Below are 24,198 nucleotides of genomic sequence, written 5' to 3' on the forward strand. Positions count from 1 at the left end.
TCTGTCGGCATAGCCGTATGTGGTCTTGTTTTTTGCGAGACGAATTTTGTTTTTTAATTGTACCGTTTAATTTACTGAGAAACGTTTCAAAATTATTTTGTGGGGTGGAATTGAAAAAAAACCAAAACCCTTCAATTCCGCTACAGTTTTTTAGAATTTGTTATCACTGCATTCACTGTGCAGTAAAAAATACATGTTAACTCTATTCTACGGGTCAGTACGAATACGACGATACCATATTTATAGTTTGTTCCTGTTTTATTTTATGCTTTACAACTTTTACAAAACAAAAACTATTTGCTACAAAAATAAAATTGGGTTGCGATATTAAAGACCCATAATTTTTTTTTTTTACGTTAATAAAATAATGTGAGGTCTTGTTTTTTGCGGGGTGAGCTTTTTTCTATTGGTACCAGTGTTTGGGGTTTATTTTTTTGCGGGAACGCGAGGTGACAATTTTTTTTACTTGCGCTGTTCATCCTTCTGGTTAAATAACGGGATCTTTTAATCGTTTTCGAACGATACCAGTTATGTTTCTTGTTTTTTCTTGTTTACATTTTTTATGTGAATGGGGATAGTTTTTTTGTTTTATATTTTTTTTAAATTCAACCAGTTGCTTTACTTTGATTTGGTTTTTTTTAGTCCCCCCGAAGGGGACTTTACGATGCAAACCGTGTTTACAGAGCTTGGAAGCTACGTGAACAGTTGTTTCCAGAACCTCTATTTACATCTATGAGCGTTACGAAAACAGCGTAGCTCATCGAGCTCGGCTATTTCTGTATTCCCTATCACCTCGTCTATCAGTTGCCATGGAGCAGCGGTGTTATGGAATCATTGGTTGTGCAATTCCCAAAAGGCTGCTGGAGACTGTCGGGATTAAGCGCGCAAATAAAACATCAACCCCAAATCCCTCACAACTCAGATCGACAGAATCTAAGGCTACTCTGAGGTATTCACCAGAGCCCACCGCAAGGCGGGACTGTTTTTGCTGCACAGAACCCAGGTTGTTCTAACAGAGTTCAGTGTTGGATAAGAGGTGCAATACCTGAACAGGTAACTAGACAGCTAAAGGGTAAACAGAAAGTCTAAAACAGAGCTAGTGGAAATCCGGTACAGCAGAGAGCAGAACTGGCCGGGAGCAGATAATCAAAATCGTTAAACAAGGGGTTAACGAGAGACAAGCCGAGGTCAGTTTCCAAGAAGTCCAGAAGTCTAGGGCACAGGGTAAGTGAGAGCTAGATAACCACACATAAGAAAGGAGAAAATTCACAAGCAAAGAAAGACGAAGGCGGCCAGGTATAAATACCCCACCCTACACCTGACAGGAAGAAGACAGAGAAGTGGAATAGGCTGAGGAAGTAAACCGAACCGCCCAGAAGCTAGACCAGTAGTCATGGTGATCTTAAAGACACGGACACTTCCTAATAAGCAGGAGCCGGACAAGGTAGGCTAGGGGTCAAGGGTCGCCATTCTAGAGATAAGTGTAATGACGGGGTTGGGAGATGGACAGGTGAGCCCTAATCTACCCGCCACTCAGTCCCTGCCTACTTGCACGGCCCGTCCTAGGCGACGGCGTACAACTGGGCGACGGTCCCTACGCTCAATATGTGCACGACAGACAAACCGACAAGGGTACACAGAAGCAAAGGGAAATGGGGCAGTTGCCCAAGGCAATACCGTGAGCAACAAGAGTAGTGAACGAGTCGAGTCAAACCAGGAGTGTACGAGGTACCAAACGCAGAGCAGGAGAGTAGTCCGTAAAGCCAGGGTCAATATGAAGCAGATGACAATAGTACAAGCAGCAGCAGCAGATCCAAGAAACAGGCAGAGTCGCAGGCAAAGGAGAAGCAGGAAATGAAGGAACAAATAGAGGGTGGGAGCTAGCTCAGTCTGGCCAGGCTGCGATAGGCTCTCCCACTCCTCAGCCTCCCAGCCTGAGTGGTAGCAGATCGAGTCACTCTATCAGACTTAGGAGCAGGTGCAGACTGATTAACCACGGGTGTCGACACAGAAGCTGTGTCTGGCAGATCCTTTACAATAAGTGTGGGTCCCAGAGGTGGGACCCGCATCTTTTGTACATTTATGGCATATCCTATGGAAGTTTGTTTCTCCAGATCCAGCCAAGATCAAGGAATGATGGAGAAGCAAGTGGACTTCTGAAAGGCTTTAGATTTTGTATTGCATGTACCCATAGAACATAGGGTTGACCAGTGAACATTATGTTGGCATTTATTAGATGCAAACCAGTGTACCTTTTATAGCCATTAAAAGACCAGCTTTAATGGGAACCTTCCATTTACACTGAAGGTCATGGTCCCCAGCCTTTGCCTTATGTGGCACAGCACATATGGCGATTCACAACCTTCTATAAGAAAGTCGCTGCCATTTAGTGCTATCACATTGCCATCTAAATGGTGGTTTCAACAGTTTGACTTTTTGAGAATTTGAATGCGAGATGTAATGCAAATAAAATAACTGTATGTTGTGTCAACTTTCTTGTTACTAAAAAGGCTGACTGCCAACAAACACCTGCGTCATTATTTGATTTGCACTAGATTAAATACCATGTATTTGCCACATAACAGCACGCATGTGCTCATCTGACACACTGCTTATATGTGCAACTCGACTGAATGGGCCTGTTATGTCAATTGTGGGGGTGAGGTACGTGACGTCGGCACTTCTGACAGGTTAACCCATTGAACCTATGGTTCTTTAGGAAGACGTTGGGGGAGGGTTGTTGGTTGATTTTTGTTGAAATTGTCAGGATGTGCTCATGAAGACCGCTCCTGTCCTATTAGGGCACATTGATGTCATAAATGGAGGTCCGGTTCTATGAGCCAGAACAGAAAGCTATTCTGGTGGACTTGGCCCTCCAATGCTTTACAGCCACAGCCATTCATTTGATCAGGGCAAATGTCGAGGGAAGCTGCATCTGGCTATGCAATAATAGCTGATCACCGGGACTTAGAGAACCCAGTCCCACAGGATCAGTTTGGCTGGCTTGACTTCAAAAAGGGGTTGCTATCTTGAGAGAATCCTTTTTAATAATTACTTTGATATTTCTGTAAGCCCATGATCACACTTTTTCTTCACCCAAGTGCCAAAAAGGGGAATCCAAAAATATGCAGGAGAAAGGGCCCCCACCCCTCCAAACATGCCTAATCCTCTGGCCTATTAGAGGCACCATTTGGCCCTCCGTGTACACCGCGCACCTAAGGTGACCGTACACATTAGACAAAGCTGATAAAAGTGGACGGTTTCAACCATAACATACGTTCATCAGTTAGAAAATTAGTGAAAGATCATTTTAACTCCCCGATGGCCAACGATCATCTTCTAAACTGGTTGGCCATGTTGGAAATTTTCGTAGGAGTATCAAATTGAATGTATATGGGTCACTTGTGCGACCATGAACGATCGTTCTGCAATTAATGATACCGGTAATAGAACAAGTTATAGGTTTCTTGAGATATATTGCTATTGTGTGTTTACCTTGTTGTTAGGCTTCGGGTATCCGCTGTTGTGATCTTCAGGTTCTGCTGAGCTTACAATATAATCTACATCTGCGTTAATACCGAACCTTGCAGCCAAGACCAACTGATAACTGGACGGCATGGTTTTTGTATATGAAAAGCACACTGTTAATTTATTACTTATGTAAATGAATGCAAACGTTTTCACACAACATAAACAAGCTGCTTGATTTGACTTTGGGATTGGAAGTTCGTTATGGAAAATGTTAGGGAATTACATAGTAGGTGATGGACTCCGGAACAATAATAGACCCGCAGGTCCAGCAGAAGACAACTCCGGTTTGAGCTAACTTTGGAGACCATCACCTGCCATTAGGGTCTATCTATTGCACATACATCGACTATTACGATGGCATTAAAAGTGGACGTCCACGTGTTCTGTATGGGTGGAGGGTGAGGGGCTCATCAGAATACTGAGGTGAGCTCGTGGAATCTCAGTCTGACACTGGGGAGAGGTGTCTTCCTGGCTCTCCTATTATTAGGCTATAGACAGTCTGTATACTATATACTGAATCTCATCAGCAGGATATAGACTGTTAGAAATGGTGGTCTACAGCTAGTACTAACGGGAACCCTACAACCACTTAGATTTTGAGATTCCAGCACCTGCTGCCGTGTTCTTCTCTCTTTTTTTTTTTCTGCCAGATTGTTTTGACTAAAACATTAAGTTTTAGGCCCCATGCACATGAACGTATTTTTGCGGCCGCAAATCTGCGGGTGAATTGCGGCCCCATTAATTTCAGTGAGCCCATGCACACGACCGTTGTTTCCACTGTCCGTGCATTGCCCAGGAGCTCATAGAAATGAATGCACGCGGCCATGTGCACGGCCCGCGATTTGCAGGCAGCCGCAGGTGGCACTTCCCGGCCATCTGAGCTGCATATCACGGCCCGTGCACACCACTAAGGTCGTGCGTATGAGGGCTTAGTTACTCTAATAAATTGCTATTTTTGAAGTTCCCTAATATTTTAGCACTGATGGTTGAATGATTTGGGCAATCTGTAATCAGAATAAATAATGCGTTATAAGGGCATGTTTACATGGCGCTCAAATAATAGAACGTGTAAATGTGTCAAATACGCTTGCATTTTTCGAAAGCGCCTTTTCGGCGTGTTTTTTTTATGCTTTTTTTGTGCAGGCTTTCTGTGCATTTTTGTGGTGCATAATTAGGACTCCCCTTGACTATGAGAACATTTGGCGTGGTTTACACACGAAAGAATTGACCTGACGCTTTTTTTACGCGATACGTTTTCTAAATACGCTTGCGTAAAAAAAGCGTATGTACTGGGGTGCTTTCCTATTTGAATCGGAAGCTTAATCAAACTTTTTTTGGCTCGTATTTTGGTGCTCAAATACACGCTGATTGAACACTCAAGTATAGTATGTGGTGTGCGCAAAATTTATTGTGTCTTAAGCACCAAATTTAAAAGTGTCTACAAAAAGTAGTTGTAAAATGCGCCAAATTTATATAAGCTTCAGACCTTTAATAAAAGTAGGGTATGTGGGTGTTTGAGTTTTGTAGTGAACGAGGGGCCCCAAATTCCGCATTGCAGCTAGGCATGTGTCAACCCTCTCCAGAAAAATACATTGGAGTCTAGGAAACCGTTTCCAACTGTCCTTTTCTCGTCTTGCTCTCCGGCCGAGAACAGGAATTTGTGTACCCCAGTTCTCAGCATTGTATTTCCACCAAAGGCTACATTCAGACGAGCGTAGCAACCTTGGACATGAAAAACTGCAGTTATTCATGTCCGAGGTGCAACCGTGCGGGCCGCATTGTCACGAATCCCCCATAGACTAGAGTCTATGGAGGGATGTGTGACACGCGGGTAAATAGGACATGTCCTATCTTTTCACGGACCCTTCACACGCTCCATTGAAACAAGGGCCGTGTGAACGGCCCCATTGAAATACATGAGTTTGTGTGACAGCCGATGTTTTAACGGCCGTCACACGGACAAGATACTCTCGTCTGAATGAGCCCTAACTTATATAGCCTGTCTGATTGGCTGGTTATAAAAGTTAAAAACAAGTGTTGACGTAGGACTATGCGTGCCTTTTTTAAGTGCAAAATATTGATGTAAAGTGCGCTAGCCTTGAGATATCATAAGCAGAAGTGTCTCTCCAACTCATAAATTCATACTTCTTTTTACACAATTGATAAATCTTCCCCATTCACTTTTCATTGTTAGAGCAGGTAACCTTTTTACCTGTCTGACCCTTTGTTTTATAGACAAGTGGTGCCAGAAGTATCTGGTAGCCGCTTATCTGCTCCAATTTGACTGCGCTAAATGTGCATGTTCATGCCAAAGGCCTGATCTCACTGATGTCTCTGATCTTTGGCTGCCTTTACTTATGTGATCTTTATTCATTGTTGTAGTGATGTCCTTGGTTATTGATTTGGTTTTTCTCTTTTCGTTGATTTTTGTAAATAAGACTCCTTAAAGGAGATTTATCAAAACTGGTGCTAAGGAAAAGTGAAGCTGTTACCCATAGCAACCAATCAGATTCCAGCTCTTATTTTTCTAAAGCCCTTTGGGAAACAGAAGCTGCAGTCTGATTGGTTGCTATGAGCCACGCTGAACACGTTTCCCTTCATCAGTTTTGATACATTGCTCCCCATTATGTTGGTTTTGATTGACACTTTTTGCTTTTATATGCTCCATGTATGTTGTCATGTAAAATAAAATATGAGTGAAGTTGGAAAAAACTTGGACTACACATACACATGGACAGAGTTTGTGAGGACACAGAGGTGAATTGTTCCAGTCCTACTCGGCTCCCTCCACTTACATGTACAATTCTGGAGACATCTAAACAAATATATGATTTTACTACGGGCTGAGCGGATATAAAGGGCCTTTATTTATTTTTTATAGGTGATTCTTTTGTTTTCCAACTCAAGTGACAATATGAAAATCCTATTCATCGTAACGAGATAAACATGTAAAAAAGATACCGACCACATATATATATATGTGTGTTAATTCTGAGCTAAAATACGTCCTACATCACTGCAGATACCTGGGACTGACCACTAGAGTTTTTCCGCTTTGAAAGTGGAATTTAATCCCTAAAAGCCTAGGCCAGTTTGAAGGGGACGGAATTGGGGACGGAAAAAACGCAGCAGAATACGTAGCAGCAAAGTGGATGAGATTTAACAAATCTCATCCACACGCTGCGTAAATATTCCGAGCAGAAATTGACCTGTGGTGCGTATTTTTCGGACCGCAGCGCGTCAATTCCTGCTGTGGAAAGTCGACTGAATTGCTGAATTTTTCATTGATGTCACAATCTCCCAACATTGAGAAAAACGCAGCAAAATACTCTATATTCAACAGAATTCCATAATGTGTGGACAAGCCCTTAAGGTGACAAATGTTTGATCACTGGGGGACCCCACCACTAGAGCCCCCACCACTAGAGCCCCCACCGAACCCTAGTATGGGGGTCCAGAGTTTCCCATTGCTCCCAAACCACCCGAACACAGTAAGGGGGAGTTTGTGTGGAGCAGCAATTGAACATGTGCTACAATAGGTAATAAAGGCAATGGACGCTGGGCTGTCTGGCCATGTACAGTATGGGTACAGATTGTATCAGGGATTCCCTGTAACACGATCTTAGGGGGATCCCCCTCCGCTTTGATCGTAAACATAGGGTTAAACCCAGAGCGGCGTGTGGCTGTCCGGACACCAGTAGTGTGCTGTAATAGTACTTTTGCCTGCACTGTACTATTAAGGCACAGGTCAGCAAGGGGTTAAATGGGATTTCCTCTAAGATAATAAACATATAAGACCTTCAATCACCCTTGCTTTTTCTTAGTAGTTCTGTTCCTGCCATCTCTATTTTCATAAACTGACCATTTCAGCTGGTGCACTGGTTGTCACCCAGCTTTCCCAGACACCTAAACGGCAAACCTGCCTACAGGTGCGAGGAATGTATCACTGCAGAACTAGAAACATTCAGGCTGGGTTCACACGACCTATTTTCAGACGTAAACGAGGCGTATTATGCCTCGTTTTACGCCTGAAAATAGGGCTACAATACGTCGGCAAACATCTGCCCATTCATTTGAATGGGCTTGCCGACGTACTGTGCAGACGACCTGTCATTTACGCGTCGTCGTTTGACAGCTGTCAAACGACGACGCGTAAATATACTGCCTCGTCAAAGAAGTGCAGGGCACTTCTTTGCCACGTAATTTGAGCCGTTCTTCATTGAACTCAATGAAGAGCAGCTCAAGATATACGAGCGTCACAGACGCCTCGTAAATTACGAGGAGGAGCATTTACGGCTGAAACGACGCAGCTGTTTTCTTCTGAAAACAGGCTGTCATTTCAGCCGTAAATGACAGCTAGCGTGTGAACATACCCTCACCATTTAGTAGTCTGGAATAGCCGGGTGACCACCCCTGTTACAGCTGTAACGGTGGACATATTAGTGGTCACCCAGATTTCTCAAAAATGGACACAACTTAGAATTCGCTGAATAGAAGTTTTAACAGCTTCACAGAAGAGGGAAACAGAAGGATTTATATTTACTGGTGACTTTACTGAAATGTTATTTTAATGGGATCTTTCTGAAAATAAATTTGCTGAGCGTGTGGTATTATGGATGTCGGCTAAGTGGCAGGAAACAGTCCGAACCAAAACTTTTGCATCCCATAAAATTGCTGACTCTCAGTTTGGGTTTTAACCCTCTAGTTCTGCAATGAGCTGCAAAGCAGAACTGTGTGACGGGAGACTTTCAACATAGACCATCTGTGCTGGGACATCGTAGCTTCCATTGGGTTTGACACTCTGCTGTCCCACGCTCGAGGGCAATCTATGTGAGCGTGAGGGGGGTTTACATGCCATTTTTCGGATGTGCGTGGTCTGTGAGGCATACTGTGGACCAGCTGGATTTTAATTGTCTAGTTTGATTGTGTCATCTGAGTGATGCCAGAGGTTTCCACCACCTTCTAACGGTCAACACGTAGGTTCAGCCGAGCCATATCAGCCACATATTACCCGCATGTTCACACACAGCAGCTTCGGTGCAGATATTGCTGCAAAATTCCATTCCATACATGTGAAAAGAGTTGTTTCTGCAGCATGTGCATGGATTACTGCAAGATGAACGGGACAGTACCAGAAATTTCTGCAACAAATCTGCCGCATGTTATATAGTGAAATTTCTATAAGTGTTTTATCTATGTGGTATCTGGGGAAGCAGTGATTAGTTAAAGAGGTTATCCAGTCCCTAATAATTGATGGCCCATTCTCCGGATAGGCCATCAATAGCTGATAGGTCAGGGTCCGACTCCCGGGACCCCTGCCGATCAGCTGTTTTGAAAGGTTTGCAGCGCTCATACGAGCGCCGCTCCCCCCCCCTTTTTTTTCTACTTGCTCACTGAATTTTCGACACAGATCTAGTGACGATTCCCAGGTATTTCAGCCTTCCCCGATTTACTTGAATGGGAGAAGAAGGCTGCAATGCCTGTGAATCGCCGCTCCATGCGTATCGACGACTCGCAGTGAGCAAGAAGAAATGAAGGGGAAGCAGCGCTCATATGAGCGCTGCGGCCCCTTCAAAACAGGTGATCGGCAGGGGGTCCCGGGAGTCTGACACCGACCCATCAGCTAGATAGACAATCAATTTTTAGGGACTGGACAACCCCTTTAAAGGGTTTTATGAGATTAGGAAAAACAAGTCTGCATTTTTCCAGAAACATCGACTCTTGTCCATAGACTGTGTCTTGTATTGCAGTTCAGCAATATTTGTTTTAATGGAGCTGAGCTGCAAAACCAAAGACAGCCCATGGACAAAAGTGGCGCTGTTTCTGGGAACAATACAGACTCCTATAACCCCTTTTTAAGCAGTGACTGACTAAACACTAACCAAACAAGAAAAATAATTAAGTACAAGCAGAGGCTTTAGGCCAGGTTCACACGAGCATGTTCGGTCAGTAAAATACGGACCGTATGTCGGCTGCATTTCCCGGACCGAACACAGTGCAGGGAGCCGGGCTCCTAGCATCATAGTTATGTACGATGCTAGGAGTCCCTGCCTCGCTGCGGGATAACTGTACCGCACTGTAATCACGTTTTCAGTATGGGACAGTTGTCATAGATGACTATGATGCTAGGAGCCCGGCTCCCTGCAGTGTATTCGGTCTGGGAAATGCGGCCGACATACGGTCCGTATTTTACATACTGAACATGCTCGTGTGAACCCTGCCTTAGGGTGAAAGGCATTTAGAAGGGAATTGACCCCCCCCCCCAGTGTGCACTACATAGCAAAAGGATACGAAAAAAACAGTGTCCATGTGTGCAGCCTTTCAAATCATCAATTAAATTTTTTTCTCCGTGTTAAAGAAGCTTTCCAATTTTAGGTAAATAATGCCACACAAAATGGCACCGCATGCGCTATTTTGTCCGTCAAAATGACAGAAACCATGGCGGACCCCATTTTGGTCAATGGGGTCCGTCAGGCGCTATTGGTGTTCATCATGTGATGGACCTGGCACTGCCATAATTTTCGTTGTTCGGCCCCTATGACAAAGCAGAACAATGGAAATGAACAACGTAGATGTGAACAAAGCAAAAAGTAAAGAAAATTAATTTAACCCCTTAGTGACCACGAATACGCCTTTTCACGGCGGTCACTAAGGGGCCTTAGGCTAGGCTGTCGCCTTTTTACGGCGGCTCAGTCGAAATCCTGCATGGGTGTCCCGTGCAGGCTCCTGCTCCAACGACCGCGATCGAAGTTTACTTAGATCGTGGCCGTTTAACCCGTTAAATGCCGCGGTCGATAGCGAACGCGGGATTATAAGCATTTACAGAGGGAGGGAGCTCCCTCTCACCCATCAGCGGCCCGCAAATGCAATCGTGGACCTCTGATGGGATGCCATAGCAGCTGGGGGCCCGAAATTGGCCCCCAAGTCTTCCCAGGGCATATGCCTATTACGTGCTGCCCACTCTTCCTTGCAAAATTCTCCAAATCTGTCAGATTCCGAGAGCATCTCCTGTGTACAGCCCTCTTCAGGTCACCCCACAGATTTTCAATGTGATTCAGGTCTGTGCTCTGGCTGGGCTATTCCAAAACGTTGATCTTCTGGTGAAGCCATTTTTTTTGTTGATTTGGTCGTTTTGCTTTGGGTCGTTGTCGTGCTGAAAGGTGAAATTTCTCTTCAACTTTTTAGCAGAGGTCTGCAGGTTTTGGGCCAATATTGACTGATATTTGGAACTATTCGTCATTACCTTCACCTTGACTAAAGCCCCAGTTCCAGCTGCAGAAAAACAGCCCAATGCATAATGCTGCCTCCACCGTGCTCCATAATGCTGCCTCCACCGTGCTCCATAATGCTGCCTCCACCGTGTTCCATAATGCTGCCTCCACCGTGCTCCATAATGCTGCCTCCACAGTCCTCCATAATGCTGCCTCCACCGTGCTCCATAATGCTGCCTCCACCGTGCTCCATAATGCTGCCTCCACCGTGCTCCATAATGCTGCCTGCACCGTGCTCCATAATGCTGCCTGCACCGTGCTCCATAATGCTGCCTGCACCGTGCTCCATAATGCTGCCTGCACCGTGCTCCATAATGCTGCCTGCACCGTGCTCCATAATGCTGCCTGCACCGTGCTCCATAATGCTGCCTGCACCGTGCTCCATAATGCTGCCTGCACCGTGCTCCATAATGCTGCCTCCACCGTGCTCCATGACGCTGCCTCCACCATGCTCCATAATGCTGCCTCCAGCATGTTTCACTGTGGGTATGGTGTTCTTTTGGTGATGTGCAGTGTTGGCTTTGCGCCAAACAAACCTTTTGGAATTATGGCCAAAAAGTTCAACCTTTGTCTCATCAGACCATAACACGTTTTCTCACATGCTTTTGGCAGACTTGATGTAGTTCTTTGCAAAACATAGCCGGGCTTGCATGTTTTTTATTTTTTCGAAAAGGCTTCCGTTTTGCCACCCTACCCCATAACCCAGACGTATGAAGAAAACGGGAGATTGTTTTCACATGCACTACACAACCAGTACCTGCCAGAAAGTCCTGAAGCTCCTTTAATGTTGCTGTAGGCCTCTTGGTAGCCTCCCGGACCAATATTTGTCTTTTCATCAAGTTTTGAGGAACGTCCAGTTCTTGGTAATGTTGCTGTTGTGACAAATGTAATCCACTTCTTGATGACAGTCTTCACTGTGTTCCATGGTATATCGAATACCTTGGAAATTCTTTGGTACCCTTCTCCTGACTGATGTCTTTCAACAATCAGATCCCTTTGATGTGTTGTAAGCTCTTTATGGACCATGGCTTTTGCTGTAACGTACAATAAAGAAAATGTCAGGAAAATCCTAATTAGAACTGCTGAACTTTATATGGTGTTACTCAGAATCACTATAAATAATGGCAGCTGTGTACTAACTACTATTTAACATGAGTTTGAATGTGATTGGCTATTTGTGAACACAACCACATCCCCAATTATAAGAGTGCATTCACACACATGCAACCACATTATTTTTGTTCCTTATTTTTATTTTTTCCCTCTGAATAATTTCAGTTTTTTTATTCAATGGAATTGTACAGATTATGGGTCACATTAAAGGTGGAAAAAGTTCTGAAAGGATTCATCTTGCACTGACTTTGTAACATGAAGGAGTGTGTAGACTTTTTATATCCTGTGTGTGTGTGTGTGTGTGTGTGTGTGTGTGTGTGTGTATATGTATGTGTATGTATGTATGTATATATATATATATATATATATATATATATATATATATATATATATCCAACTCGATCTGTATTAACCATGAGTGTGTGAGGACAGAAAAATATTTTTCTACCCCATTTACTAGTTTAAATACCTGTCCAAAGAGTCCTTGAATTCCTAAACAAATCCCATGTGCCCTTATCTTATGAATGCAGCTCATCCATATATACAACTCCATCAGAGAACCTCCTGCCATCATGACTCCTCAATCTAAATCCTTCATGGGTAACATCTTCTTTCTGTATCTTATTTCTACATATGTTTAGGTGTTCCTTTTATCTCGATATTGTTTTGTTCTTTAAGGTGCGGTTTGCAATTACTGTAAGAAGAGAGAATCTGAGCTTCATCAGAAGGAGGTGAGTGATCGGAGAAGGTAGCTTGTGGTGATGTGGTAATTATACTGGGAAAACACGGTGACATTTGGTCTTGCATGAGTTGTGGTAAAATCTCAACATTTTCCCAATGTTAACATTTAAAGGGGGTGCCTATTAAGCAATATTGGAAAAACTTGGAACCCACCACCCACCCATTAGCCAGATTGGAGACCCGCAGCAAAGAGAGGCACCTGAATCTTGGACTACTTCATGTATAATTTAAATGGGCAACATGTAATACTACCTTTCTGCTGAAGGGGAAACCTACCGGACTGCCGTAACAAAAGATCCTAAAAACCCCAGGGGCAACTATCTATCTATCTATCTATCTATCTATAATCAATTCTAACCACAGAATTTTGTATTAAAAGTGGAGCAAATGTATTTCCTTCTGCCTATTTTGGAATATTTGGTACTATAAGACGGTCATGAGACATTAGATTGCCAGATATGGCACAAATTTTATTTTTTTCCAATGTGCTACTGAAATATATATATATATATATATGGACCAGTCTTCTAATCCAGATCTTTACTTGGATACACCATCTGATTTCTAGATACACCATATCTTACATGGAAGTAATGACATTTTAGCAAAATTCATAGCAAACGTCAACTATCAATAAGCTTCATTTCACAACAGCAACAAAGACTCTGGTTTGGCAGCGTCTGAGCCCTTCCTTATATCCTCTCTTGCAGGTCGCTCACCTTGGTTCTCTGGAAGAGAAGTTCTCTCGCCTCTGGACACAATGCCAGCGCTGTCAGGGAAGTTTACACGAGGACGTCCTATGCACAAGGTGAGGATAGTGGAAAAGTGATGTGAGGTTTTAACAGGGCATAATGCGGAAGGTTTTTATTTATGGAAGCTGTATGACCTATTTTTGGGGCCATCATACAGTTGACTGTCATCGCCTTATGTCATCTGTCATAGCATTAAAAACTGCTTATTCGGACCTCACCTTTACATACCTTCGGGTTCATTTGTGAGGGCTGAGAACAGCTCAGGCCTTGCCAGTATGTGTTTATGGCTGGACCTCTTGGTGCCAGTGTGATCAGAACATTCCTGCCGCCTTCATTGCTGTATAATGATCTCCTTGATCTACTCCTGACCTCGTAACTTAACATTAGTCTGTATGACACCTGTTCCTTATTGATAACAGACTAGACTGTCTAGATTGGTATTGCATTGATTTCACATAGCGATTTACACCTCATCATACTTGGGTTTTCTCCCTTTCGTACAGTATCCACCTCTAATCTGTGCTTCTCTATAGACCATTCAAAATTCCCAAGGGAAAAACAAACTGGAGCTTATCCAGCTACAAATTCCCTGCTCCGCTCACCAGCTGCCAGGGGTGGGGTAAATATGGCCCTCTGCACATGTATGCTTAGAATATGGCTCCCAAAAGATCCCTTATCACTGCAGCTGAGGGAAAACTGTCTCTTCCAGTGCCCAGGGCCTGGTGGCAGGTGCTGGCTACAGAGAGCCGTTGAAGAGACACCCCATGTGTAGCTTGGGTACAAAGGTCTATGAGAAAAGGCAGGGAGACTGACAGCCACGGTGCTTTATGGCAGGTTTGTTTTCTTTCCGAACAGCTTTAAATTTACAGCATTCATAAATTAGCGTACGTAAAAGTAAATCGGGGGTGGGGGTATATGGCTATGGGCAATTGGATTTTAATTTCTATTTACTGTGGATAGCACAGGAATTTCAGTTGGTGCTTACGTGTGACCCTTGTTTGATTTATACTGTTCATCTATTTTCAGAAACACAGTTTTGTATATCCTGAATCTATAATAAATACTGTTTCATCAGCACAAACACTATCCATATGCCCTATTAGGGTATAGGGTTGTAATAAAAGTGGGTCCCACACTCAGGACTTCCCTCTATGAGCCACAATGGAGAGCCACTAAGTAAGCGGGCAGACATGCGGTATTGTTTTCGTGATCAGCCTCTTTTAAATGAATTATTCTGCCAAGTACCTTTTCGGCAAAGCAATTGTCAGGAGCTCGGGGATTCCTGCAGTCCGAGAACAGGGATGCACAGTCATCGTACCCAGCACAATTGGCCACGCGCATGTGATCATACGTCTATTGAAGTAAATGGAAGATATAAAAACAGCGGAGTGTGTTTTCCATTTTCTTTAATGGCATGCAAATCAACTTCTCTGGGGGGAATGGGGACCAGGTTCTCCTTTTTTGGGGGGTGGACCTTTAAAGGGTAACTAAACGTTCAACAAACTTCATAAATGTCATAGTGACATGTCAGTAGTTTTGATTGGGGGGGTGACAGTGACATGTCAGAGGTTTGTTGAACGTTTAGTTACCCTTTAATCGATTGGAACATATACGGTGTACTTTGAAACTTGTGCATGCAGCTAAAGGGACGTGCACCCTCTTTGCATAGATATAAGATGAAGGAAAACGCAACGTGTTTAATTGCGGGAATAAAAATGTCATGGGATAAAATGAATATCGCATACAACTGGCACTGATTTATTGGCTTGAGATAGTTGAAGTTATTGAGTCCATGTTCTGTTTGCCAGCTGTGTCATAATGCAAGGAGTGTCAGCATGTGACCTCGCGGGTGTTCTTGAACAACAAGTAACAGCAGAGTGGTAGGATATATACTATGAGGCATGTTGGCATTCATTGCTATATTACAGCAGTAAGGTTGGGTTGCCTCAGTGGTTATTAAAGAATAGAGCATAAACTGGACCCTTTAAAAATTTTGGATGACCTCGAAATGCAGATCTTACAGTTGTCTCAGCATCAGTACTCCATGTCAGGCAGCAGCTGCAAAAGCAAATAAGATTTTAGGATGTATAAAAACCTGTGATTCCAATGTAGTATTACTGTATAAATCCCTTGTAAGACCAAATCTTCAATATGGGATTTAGTTTTTGTAAAAATGATATAGTACAGCTCGAAAGGGTTAAAAAAAAAGGGCAGACTACATTATTGAATTAAATGGGAGATCTGTCTTCCGATGAAAGGCAAGAAAAATTGGGCTTGTTCAGATTGAAATTAAAAAAAGATGCCTTAAAGAATATCTTATTAACCTGTATATGTGTGATCGATACAAAGAACTAGCACATTATCTGTTCTTTCCAAGGACTCTACAAAGGCCCAGGGGACATCCATTGCGTGTGGAAGAAAGACGTTTCAGACATCAATATAGGAAAGGGTTCTTTACAGTTAGAGTAGTCAAACTTTGGAATGCCCTACCCCGGGAGGTAGTGATGGCAGATACTATGTCAGCATTTAAAAAGTCTAGATGCTTATTTACTGACGAATAGCATTGAGGGTTATAATTAATCAAGCAATAAATGACGGGTGATTTATTGAGAAAGAAAGGTTGAACTTGATGGATTAGTGTCTTTTTTTCAACCTGTATAACGATGTATTGTCATTTTCTTTTTAATATTCACATTGGCCTTTTGTGAGTTATTTTGGCCTCCTACACTGCTAAGGTTTACTGGGTGACGACCACTAATAACCATTACAGTGTCCATCGCGTTGTCACCCACCCATCTGCTTTCTTCTGAATCTTCACTCCCCTTTCATTACACTGCTCTCCAATGTCAGTAAGCAGAGAGTAGCAACATTAATTGGCACCTATCTGCAGTTCTGGGGGGCTCCTCTGTGGGTGGCAAGATAAATGACTGTGCAAGTTCTATACAGGAAGAGGCCCAAAGGCTGTCTCTGTGACCACTATAGATCACACAGTATTATGACGATCTGCTGTTGTCACCCAGTGCATACATGGACTGTTGCTAAGCAACAGCCCAGGAAAAGTCCAGCAGATCTCTTATAATGCAGAATGACAGAAGAGACAGCAGTGGCTTCAGACAGATCATCATTTCATGTAAGAAATCACATGGGAAACTCTGGTGTTGTCTAAAATTTCCCTTTTAAAGAGGCTCTGTCACCAGATTTTGCAACCCCTATCTGCTATTGCAGCAGATAGGCGCTGCAATGTAGATAAGAGTAACGTTTTTATTTTTAAAAAACGAGCATTTTTGGCCAAGTTATGACCATTTTTGTAGTTATGCAAATGAGGCTTGCAAAAGTCCAAGTGGGTGTGTTTAAAAGTAAAAGTCCAAGTGGGCGTGTATTAGGTGCGTACATCGGGGCGTTTTTAATACTTTTACTAGCTGGGCTAGTAAAGTGGCTGATACTTCTCTTCAGAGCGCCCAGCTAGTAAAAGTATTAAAAACACCCCGATGTACGCACATAATACACGCCCACTTGGACTTTTACTTTTAAACACACCCACTTGGACTTTTGCAAGCCTCATTTGCATAACTACAAAAATGGTCATAACTTGGCCAAAAATGCTCGTTTTTTAAAAATAAAAACGTTACTGTAATCTACATTGCAGCGCCGATCTGCTGCAATAGCAGATAGGGGTTGCAAAATCTGGTGACAGAGCCTCTTTAAGTATTATAAGTAGAAATCCCACTTTAATTGAAATGCTAGAATTCTCTGACCAGGACAAGCTTTGTATGACTTTCTATTGAAATCTATGCGAGCTCGTGTGCTTAATTTTTTGTTCAGAATTCTTTGAAGTTGACGTAACATTTTATCCTGGTTTCTGTTAGTCCTGGCACAAAAACATTTTTTAGCTTCTATGCAAAAGCGTATTTTTATTTTTTTAAATTCCTAATAATATACTTTTCATTGATTCATAAACAATTAGCATTAAAGCTGCCTATATACTCCTGTATTGATGTGGGCAGACCCTGACTTTTCTTGTTGAGCCTGCAATGATCTAGTATGTATAGACCCTTGCTGGCATCCATTCAGGTGAGAGAGATACAGCCATGTTGAATTCTACAGCCTGTTCTTGCCTTCTGAGCCTAGAGCTGCTTCTCCTACTGTGACTGGGAACAGGAAGTGGCATCCATAGTCAGCCATTGTAGGGGCTATAGAAACTATCTTTAGTCACCAGGCCACCCAAGCATACCAACACCTCCAGAGTTGTGAGCATGAAGCCTGTACGGTAGCACACACAGTTCCTGCTGTTCTGCATTATGGCGCCATAGTCTCGATGTGCCACCATATGGTGCCTTTGTACAGTAGTTATGCGCCTACGCCGGTACAGTATAGGCCCATACCTTTCTCTGACCTCTCCAAAGCCGTGATATGGTTGTGGCCATCAGACCTTAGTCACACACATGCCTTATTTGTCTACTTGATTTGGATCTGTAGGGGAAAGCACTCCTTTATTGAGGTAGGAACAACTGCATGAAGTCATGAATGGCCTAAAAGCTAGTGTGCAGAATCCTCCTCTTAACCCCTTAAGGACGCAGCCTAGTTTTGGCCTTAAGGCTCAGAGCCCATTTTTCAAATCTGACATATTTCACTTTATGTGGTAATAACGTCGGAATGCTTAAACCTATCCAAGCGATTCTGAGATTGTTTTCTCGTGACACTTTGGGCTTCATGTTCGTGGTAAAATTTGGTCGATATATTCAGTCTTTATTTGTGAAAAATTTCAAAATTTAGAGAAAATTTACAAAAAATAGCATTTTTCAGAATTTAAATGCATCTGCTTGAAAAACAGACGGTTATACCACCCAAAATAGTTACTAGTTCACATTTCCCATATGTCTACTTTAGATTGGCATCGTTTTTTGAACATTCTTTTATTTTTCTTGGACGTTACAAGGCTTAGAACATAAACAGCAATTTCTCATATTCTTAAGAAAATTTCAAAAGCCTTTTTTTGAAGGTGCCAGTTCAGTTCTGAAGTGGATTTGAGGGGCCTATGTATTAGAAACCCCCATAAAACACCCCATTTTAAAAACTAGACCCCTCAAAGTATTCAAAACAGCATATAGAAAGTTTTTTAACCCTTCAGGCATTTCAAAGGAATTAAAGCAATGTGGAAATGAAATTTGCAAATTTCATTTTTTCTGCTGAATTTCAATTTTATTCAATTTTTTTTTAGTAACAGAGAAGGTTTTACCAGAGAAACACTACTAAATATGTATTGTCCAGATTCTGCAGTTTTTAGAAATGTCCCACATGTGGCCCTACTGCGCTCGTGGACTAAAACACAAGCCCCAGAAGCAAAGAAGCACCTAGTGCATTTTGAGGCCTCTTTTTTATTAGAATATATTTTAGGCAGCATGCCAGGTTTGAAGAGGCGTTGAGGTATCAAAACAATGGAAACCCACCAGAAGTGACCCCATTTTGGAAATTACACCCCTCAAGGAATTCATTTATGGTTTTTGTTATCATTTTGACCGCACAGTTTTTTCACAGCACCTATTTGAATTGGGCTGTGAAATGAAAAAAATGATATTTTTTCCAATAAAATGTCATTTTTGATCAAATTTTCTTATTTTCACAGGGAACAACATACCCCATTTTGTTGCCCAATTTGTCCTTAGTGCGGCAATACCCCATTTGTGGTGATAAACTGCCGTTTGGGCCCATGGGAGGGCTCAGAAGGAAAGGAGCGCTATGTGTTTGTTGGAGTCCAGATTTTGCTGGATTGGTTTTCGGGTGCCATGTCGCATTTGCAGAGCCCCAGAGGTATCAAAGCAATGGAAACCCACCAGAAGTGACCCCATTTTGGAAACTACACCCCTCAAGGAATTCATTTATGGTTTTTGTTATCATTTTGACCGCACAGGTTTTTCACAGCACCTATTTGAATTGGGCTGTGAAATGAAAAAAATTATATTTTTTCCAAGAAGATGTCATTTTTGATCAAAATTTCTTATTTTCACAGGGAACAACATACCCCATTTTGTTGCCCAATTTGTCCTTAGTGCGGCAATACCCCATTTGTGGTGATAAACTGCCGTTTGGGCCCATGGGAGGGCTCAGACGGAAAGGAGCGCTATGTGTTTGTTGGAGTCCAGATTTTGCTGGATTGGTTTTCGGGTGCCATGTTGCATTTGCAGAGCCCCAGAGGTATCAAAGCAATGGAAACCCACCAGAAGTGACCCCATTTTGGAAACTACACCCCTCAAGGAATTCATTTATGGTTTTTGTTATCATTTTGACCGCACAGTTTTTTCACAGCACCTATTTGAATTGGGCTGTGAAATGAAAAAAATGATATTTTTTCCAATAAGATGTCATTTTTGATCAAAATTTCTTATTTTCACAAGGAACAACATACCCCATTTTGTTGCCCAATTTGTCCTTAGTGCGGCAATACCCCATTTGTGGTGATAAACTGCCCTTTGGGCCCATGGGAGGGCTCAGAAGGAAAGGACCACCATTTGGCCTACTGGAGCTTTTCTGGTGCTAAGTCATGTATGCAGAAGCCCCTGAGGTACCAGTACAGTTGAAACCCCCGAGAAGTGACCCCATTTTAAAAACTACACCCCTTAAGACATTCATCTAGAGGTGTAGTGAGCATTTTGACCCCACAGGTACTGTGTAAAAGATAATGCGCAGCAGATGGTGCAGTGTGAGATTTGCAATTTTATATATGTATATGCCATTTCAGTGTCCAATATAGTGTGCCCAGCATGCGCCACCGGAGATATACACCCCTTAAATTGTAATGTGGGTTCTCCTGGGTACGACAATACCCTACATGTGGCTGTTATCAGCTGCCTGGGCATACGGCAGGGCTCAGAAGGGAAAGATGAGGGGGGTAAGCTGTGCGGAGTGCATCAGGGTAAATTGAAAATCAAGGGATGTATGATACATTTTAAAACAATCTTTTATACAGAGCCCTGGTTTTTCGGGACACGTGTCACATTGGTATATTGTGTTCTTCCTTATCCCCCTCTTATAGCAGACTCTGCACCTCTTTTGACTCTTTCCCTTTCCACCGGTTTGGGGACCTTCTCCTGGAAAGTGTTGCCCTGGTACGATGCGCCCCCCCTTCCTGGTCCCTAAAGATTAGATCTTGAAATTCCAGGAAAGTTCCCCTCTGGCCTGCACATCGACGTAGCACATACGCATTGTACAAAGCCATCTGTATGATGTGCCCGGCCAGCTTCTTATACTACACCGCATGGCGCTGTAGGGCTTCAGGACTTGATTTGACAAGTCCATCCCTCCCATGTACCTATTGTAGTCCAGGATGCAGTCTGGTTTGGGGGTGGCCTTTCCTTCATATATCCTAAACCTGTAGGTATACCCTGATGCACTCTCGCACAGCTTATACATCTTCACGCCATACCTTGCCCTCTTACCTGGCAGGTACTGGCGGAATTGAACCCTCCCTTTAAAATGTACCAGGGACTCATCAATAGAAAAACACTTCTCGGGGGTGTATGCTTGGGAAAACCGGGCACTGGAACGGTCTAATAGGGGTCTCCGTTTATACAAACGGTCAAAACTGGGGTCATCTCGGAGTGGGCACGGCTCATTATCAGTATAATGTAAGAAGCGAAGTATTGCCTCATTTATTTATTTTTTTAGGTTCCAGTTCATTTCTGAAGTTGCTTTGAGGGGCCCATATATTAGAAACCCCTATCAAACACCCCATTTTAGAAACTAGACCCCTCAAAGTATTCACAACAGCATTTAGAAAGTTTATGAACCCTTTAGGTGTTTCACAGAAATTTAGAGCAAAGTAGAGGTGAAATTTACTCTTTTTATACCATTTTTTTTATAACACAAAAGGATTTATCAGAGAAACGCAACTCAATACTTATTGTCCAGATTCTGCAGTTTAGAGAAATATCCCACATGTGGCCCTAGTGCGGTAATGGACTGAAGCACCGGCCTCCGAAGCAAAGGAGCACCTAGCGGATTTTGAGCCCTCTTTTTTATTAGGCACCATGTCCGGTTTGAAGAGGTCTTGTGGTGCCAAAACATTGGAAACCCCCCAAAAGTGACCCCAATTTGGAAACTAGACCCCTTGAGGAATCCATTGTAGTTTTCTTGGGGTGCATGCGGCTTTTTGATCAGTTTTTATTCCATTTTTAGGTGGCGTGGTGACTAATAAACAGCAATTCTACTATTGTTTTTGTATACTTTTTTTTTTACAGCGTTCACCGTGCGCTATAAATGATATATTAACTTTATTCTGCGGGGCGATACGATCACGTCGATACCAGATGTTTATAGTTTTTTTTTATGTCTTATGGCGTTTGCACAATAAAATACGTTTTGTAAACAATCATTCACTTTTTGTGTTACCTTATTCTAAGAGCCATAACGTTTTTATTTTTCAATCAATAAAGCCGTGCGAGGACTTATTTTTTGCGTAACGAACTGTATTTTCCATCAGTACCATTTTTAGGTACATGCGACTTTTTGATCTCTTTTTATTCCATTTTTTGGGAGGTGAAGTGACCAAACAATTGTGATTGTGGTACGGTTTATTAATATTTTTTTTTACGGCGTTCACCGTGCGGGATAAATAACAAAATAATTTTGTAGTTCAGGCCGTTACGGACGCGGCGATACCAATTATGTATAGTTTATTTGTTTGTTTATATATTTTTATTAATAATAAAGGCCTGATAAGGGAAAAAGTGGGACTTTTACTTTTATTACTTTTAAAACTTTTATTTTCTTATTTTTACACATCTTTTTTTAACTTTTTTTTTACTTTATTACTTTGTCCCACTAGGGGACTTGAGGGCAGGAGGCCCTGATCGCTATTCTAATACACTGCACTACATGCGTAGTGCAGTGTATTAGAACTGTCAGCTACTCACTGACAGCAAGCATAGTGGGTCCTGACGTTGTCAGGACCCACTAGGCTTCCGTCTATGGCATAGCCGGACGCCATTGTTTGGTGTCCGGTTGCCATAGTCACCATCGCCGGCCGCTATCGCGTAGCAGGCCGGCGATGGCAGCTTAACCCCTAAAAAGCCGCGATCTCTATAGAACGCGGCTTTTAAGGGGTTAATCAGCGGGGACACAGCGATCGGTCCCCGCTGTAGGAGCTGTGACAGCTGCTGAACAAGACAGCAGCGTCACAGCTCCTGTATGTGTCGGGAGGACGGCCGAAACGGCCGTTACTCCCGAGACGTACTATTACGGCATGGAGCGCGAACGATACAGCTGCCATGACGTAATAGTACGTCAAGGAGCGGGAAGGGGTTAAGGTTTCTGTTCACTTCAATGGAGAGGACATGTCAGACACCGCCTCCTGCCTAAGTGCAAATAGCATTTATTTATTTTTTTAAATAAAGAATATAGACTTCTGAGAAGCCTCCCTGCAAGAAAAGTGAACCGAATTCCTGGAATACACTTTCACTATGCTTTGGCTATTCCACCAAATAGGAAACACAGGCTATAATGTGTTCGCGTGACAGACCATCTACTAGAACATGTGTGCAATATTTTGACAGCTAATAATTGACCAAATAACCAGTCAATTTCCAGCCAGTGTCCCTAGGATAGTGGAGATGTTTCCAGTCCACATAAGAAAGCAATCTGATCTAGAAGTAATAAGCTGGGCTACCAAAATTGGTTGCCCTAAAAAAAAAGAAGTAAATATCACTATCCGGCCTTGTCCTTCAATCAACAGAGTTTAAAATAATTCTTAACCTACACTTTATACCATTGTAAATCCTTCTGCTTTGCTTCACAGTCGTGACTGTCCCATATTCTACATGAGAAAGAAGGTACAAAAAGACCTTGATGACCAAGAGAAGCTGATCTGGCGATTTGGACCTCCTGCCTGGTAACCACCATAACCCTCATGTGAAGACCAAAAATTAAACACAGACTCGACTACAATACTGGGTCAAGAGTTAGCCACCAGAAACTAACTCCTACATGGACCCGAGTTAATCAAATATGAAATGTAGGATTTTCACATCTTCGATCATCAACAAACTCGCCGATATTTTATTATGTTTCTTGCACTCAAGTGGATGACCTGAAGGAAACTGGTTCGAAGGTCCTATCTGGGTTTTAGATGGACCCAGGACTAAATAGACTGTGAACTTAATCTTGGGTTCTTCTCTTGCATCGGTGTAAGTAACTTCTATACTTTAGCCATTACACTGCTAGTGTCTGTTACACGGACTGATTGCGGTCTGTATTGTGGAGTTTAATTTAGTTACTTAAGGATGTGAGACTTATTGAAGTCACTGGCAAACAAATTATTTTCTTGCAGATTTTTTTTTAGACTTTCACTATAGCTTGGTATTTTATTCACGTATAGTGGAGACATTTGTAATTTTTTTTGTACCAATATTGAATAAAAATTTGTTTTGTCTTATATGCTACGTCTTATTTTTGCATTAACTGGGCAGATCTATAGAAATACATTTCTGGTGTCCTTCTTTTCTGGTGTCCTTTAATAAGACCGATGAAAACCTGCATTAATTTGGTCACACTTAGGGCACCCTTCACATATGTCCGGAAATCAAGTTTTGTTTCCCACCGGTGTGGTACAGAAATGAATGGGGGAAACTGCTGGCAGAACTGATCCTATGCTTTCCATATAGTTTTGGCATCCAAAGCATCAGATTAGATGCTGGACTTCCCCGTGCGTTGCGCTGCATGTAGTATTTTTCTGACAGGCTCTGGATACCGGACAAGTGCACAAAAATGTTTACAGCGATGTCCGGCCTAGGCAAAAA

General features: G+C 42.6%; 1 protein-coding gene across 2 annotated transcripts in view; it reads left to right on the forward strand.

Moving 5' to 3' along the window:
• POLD1 (DNA polymerase delta 1, catalytic subunit) overlaps positions 1–23,834 on the forward strand; it is a 120,567-nt gene extending 96,733 nt beyond the window's left edge. For both annotated transcript variants that reach the window (XM_075840166.1, XM_075840167.1), the window contains 3 exons: positions 12,594–12,646; positions 13,367–13,464; positions 23,199–23,834. In XM_075840166.1, coding sequence (XP_075696281.1) covers positions 12,594–12,646; positions 13,367–13,464; positions 23,199–23,295 — 248 coding nt within the window. In that variant the 3' untranslated portion in view covers positions 23,296–23,834. The remainder of the gene's footprint in view (positions 1–12,593; positions 12,647–13,366; positions 13,465–23,198) is intronic.
• The last annotated feature ends 364 nt before the right edge of the window (positions 23,835–24,198 follow it).

This window comes from Rhinoderma darwinii, chromosome 10, assembly GCF_050947455.1.
Source record: "Rhinoderma darwinii isolate aRhiDar2 chromosome 10, aRhiDar2.hap1, whole genome shotgun sequence".
Classification (NCBI taxonomy): domain Eukaryota; kingdom Metazoa; phylum Chordata; class Amphibia; order Anura; family Rhinodermatidae; genus Rhinoderma; species Rhinoderma darwinii.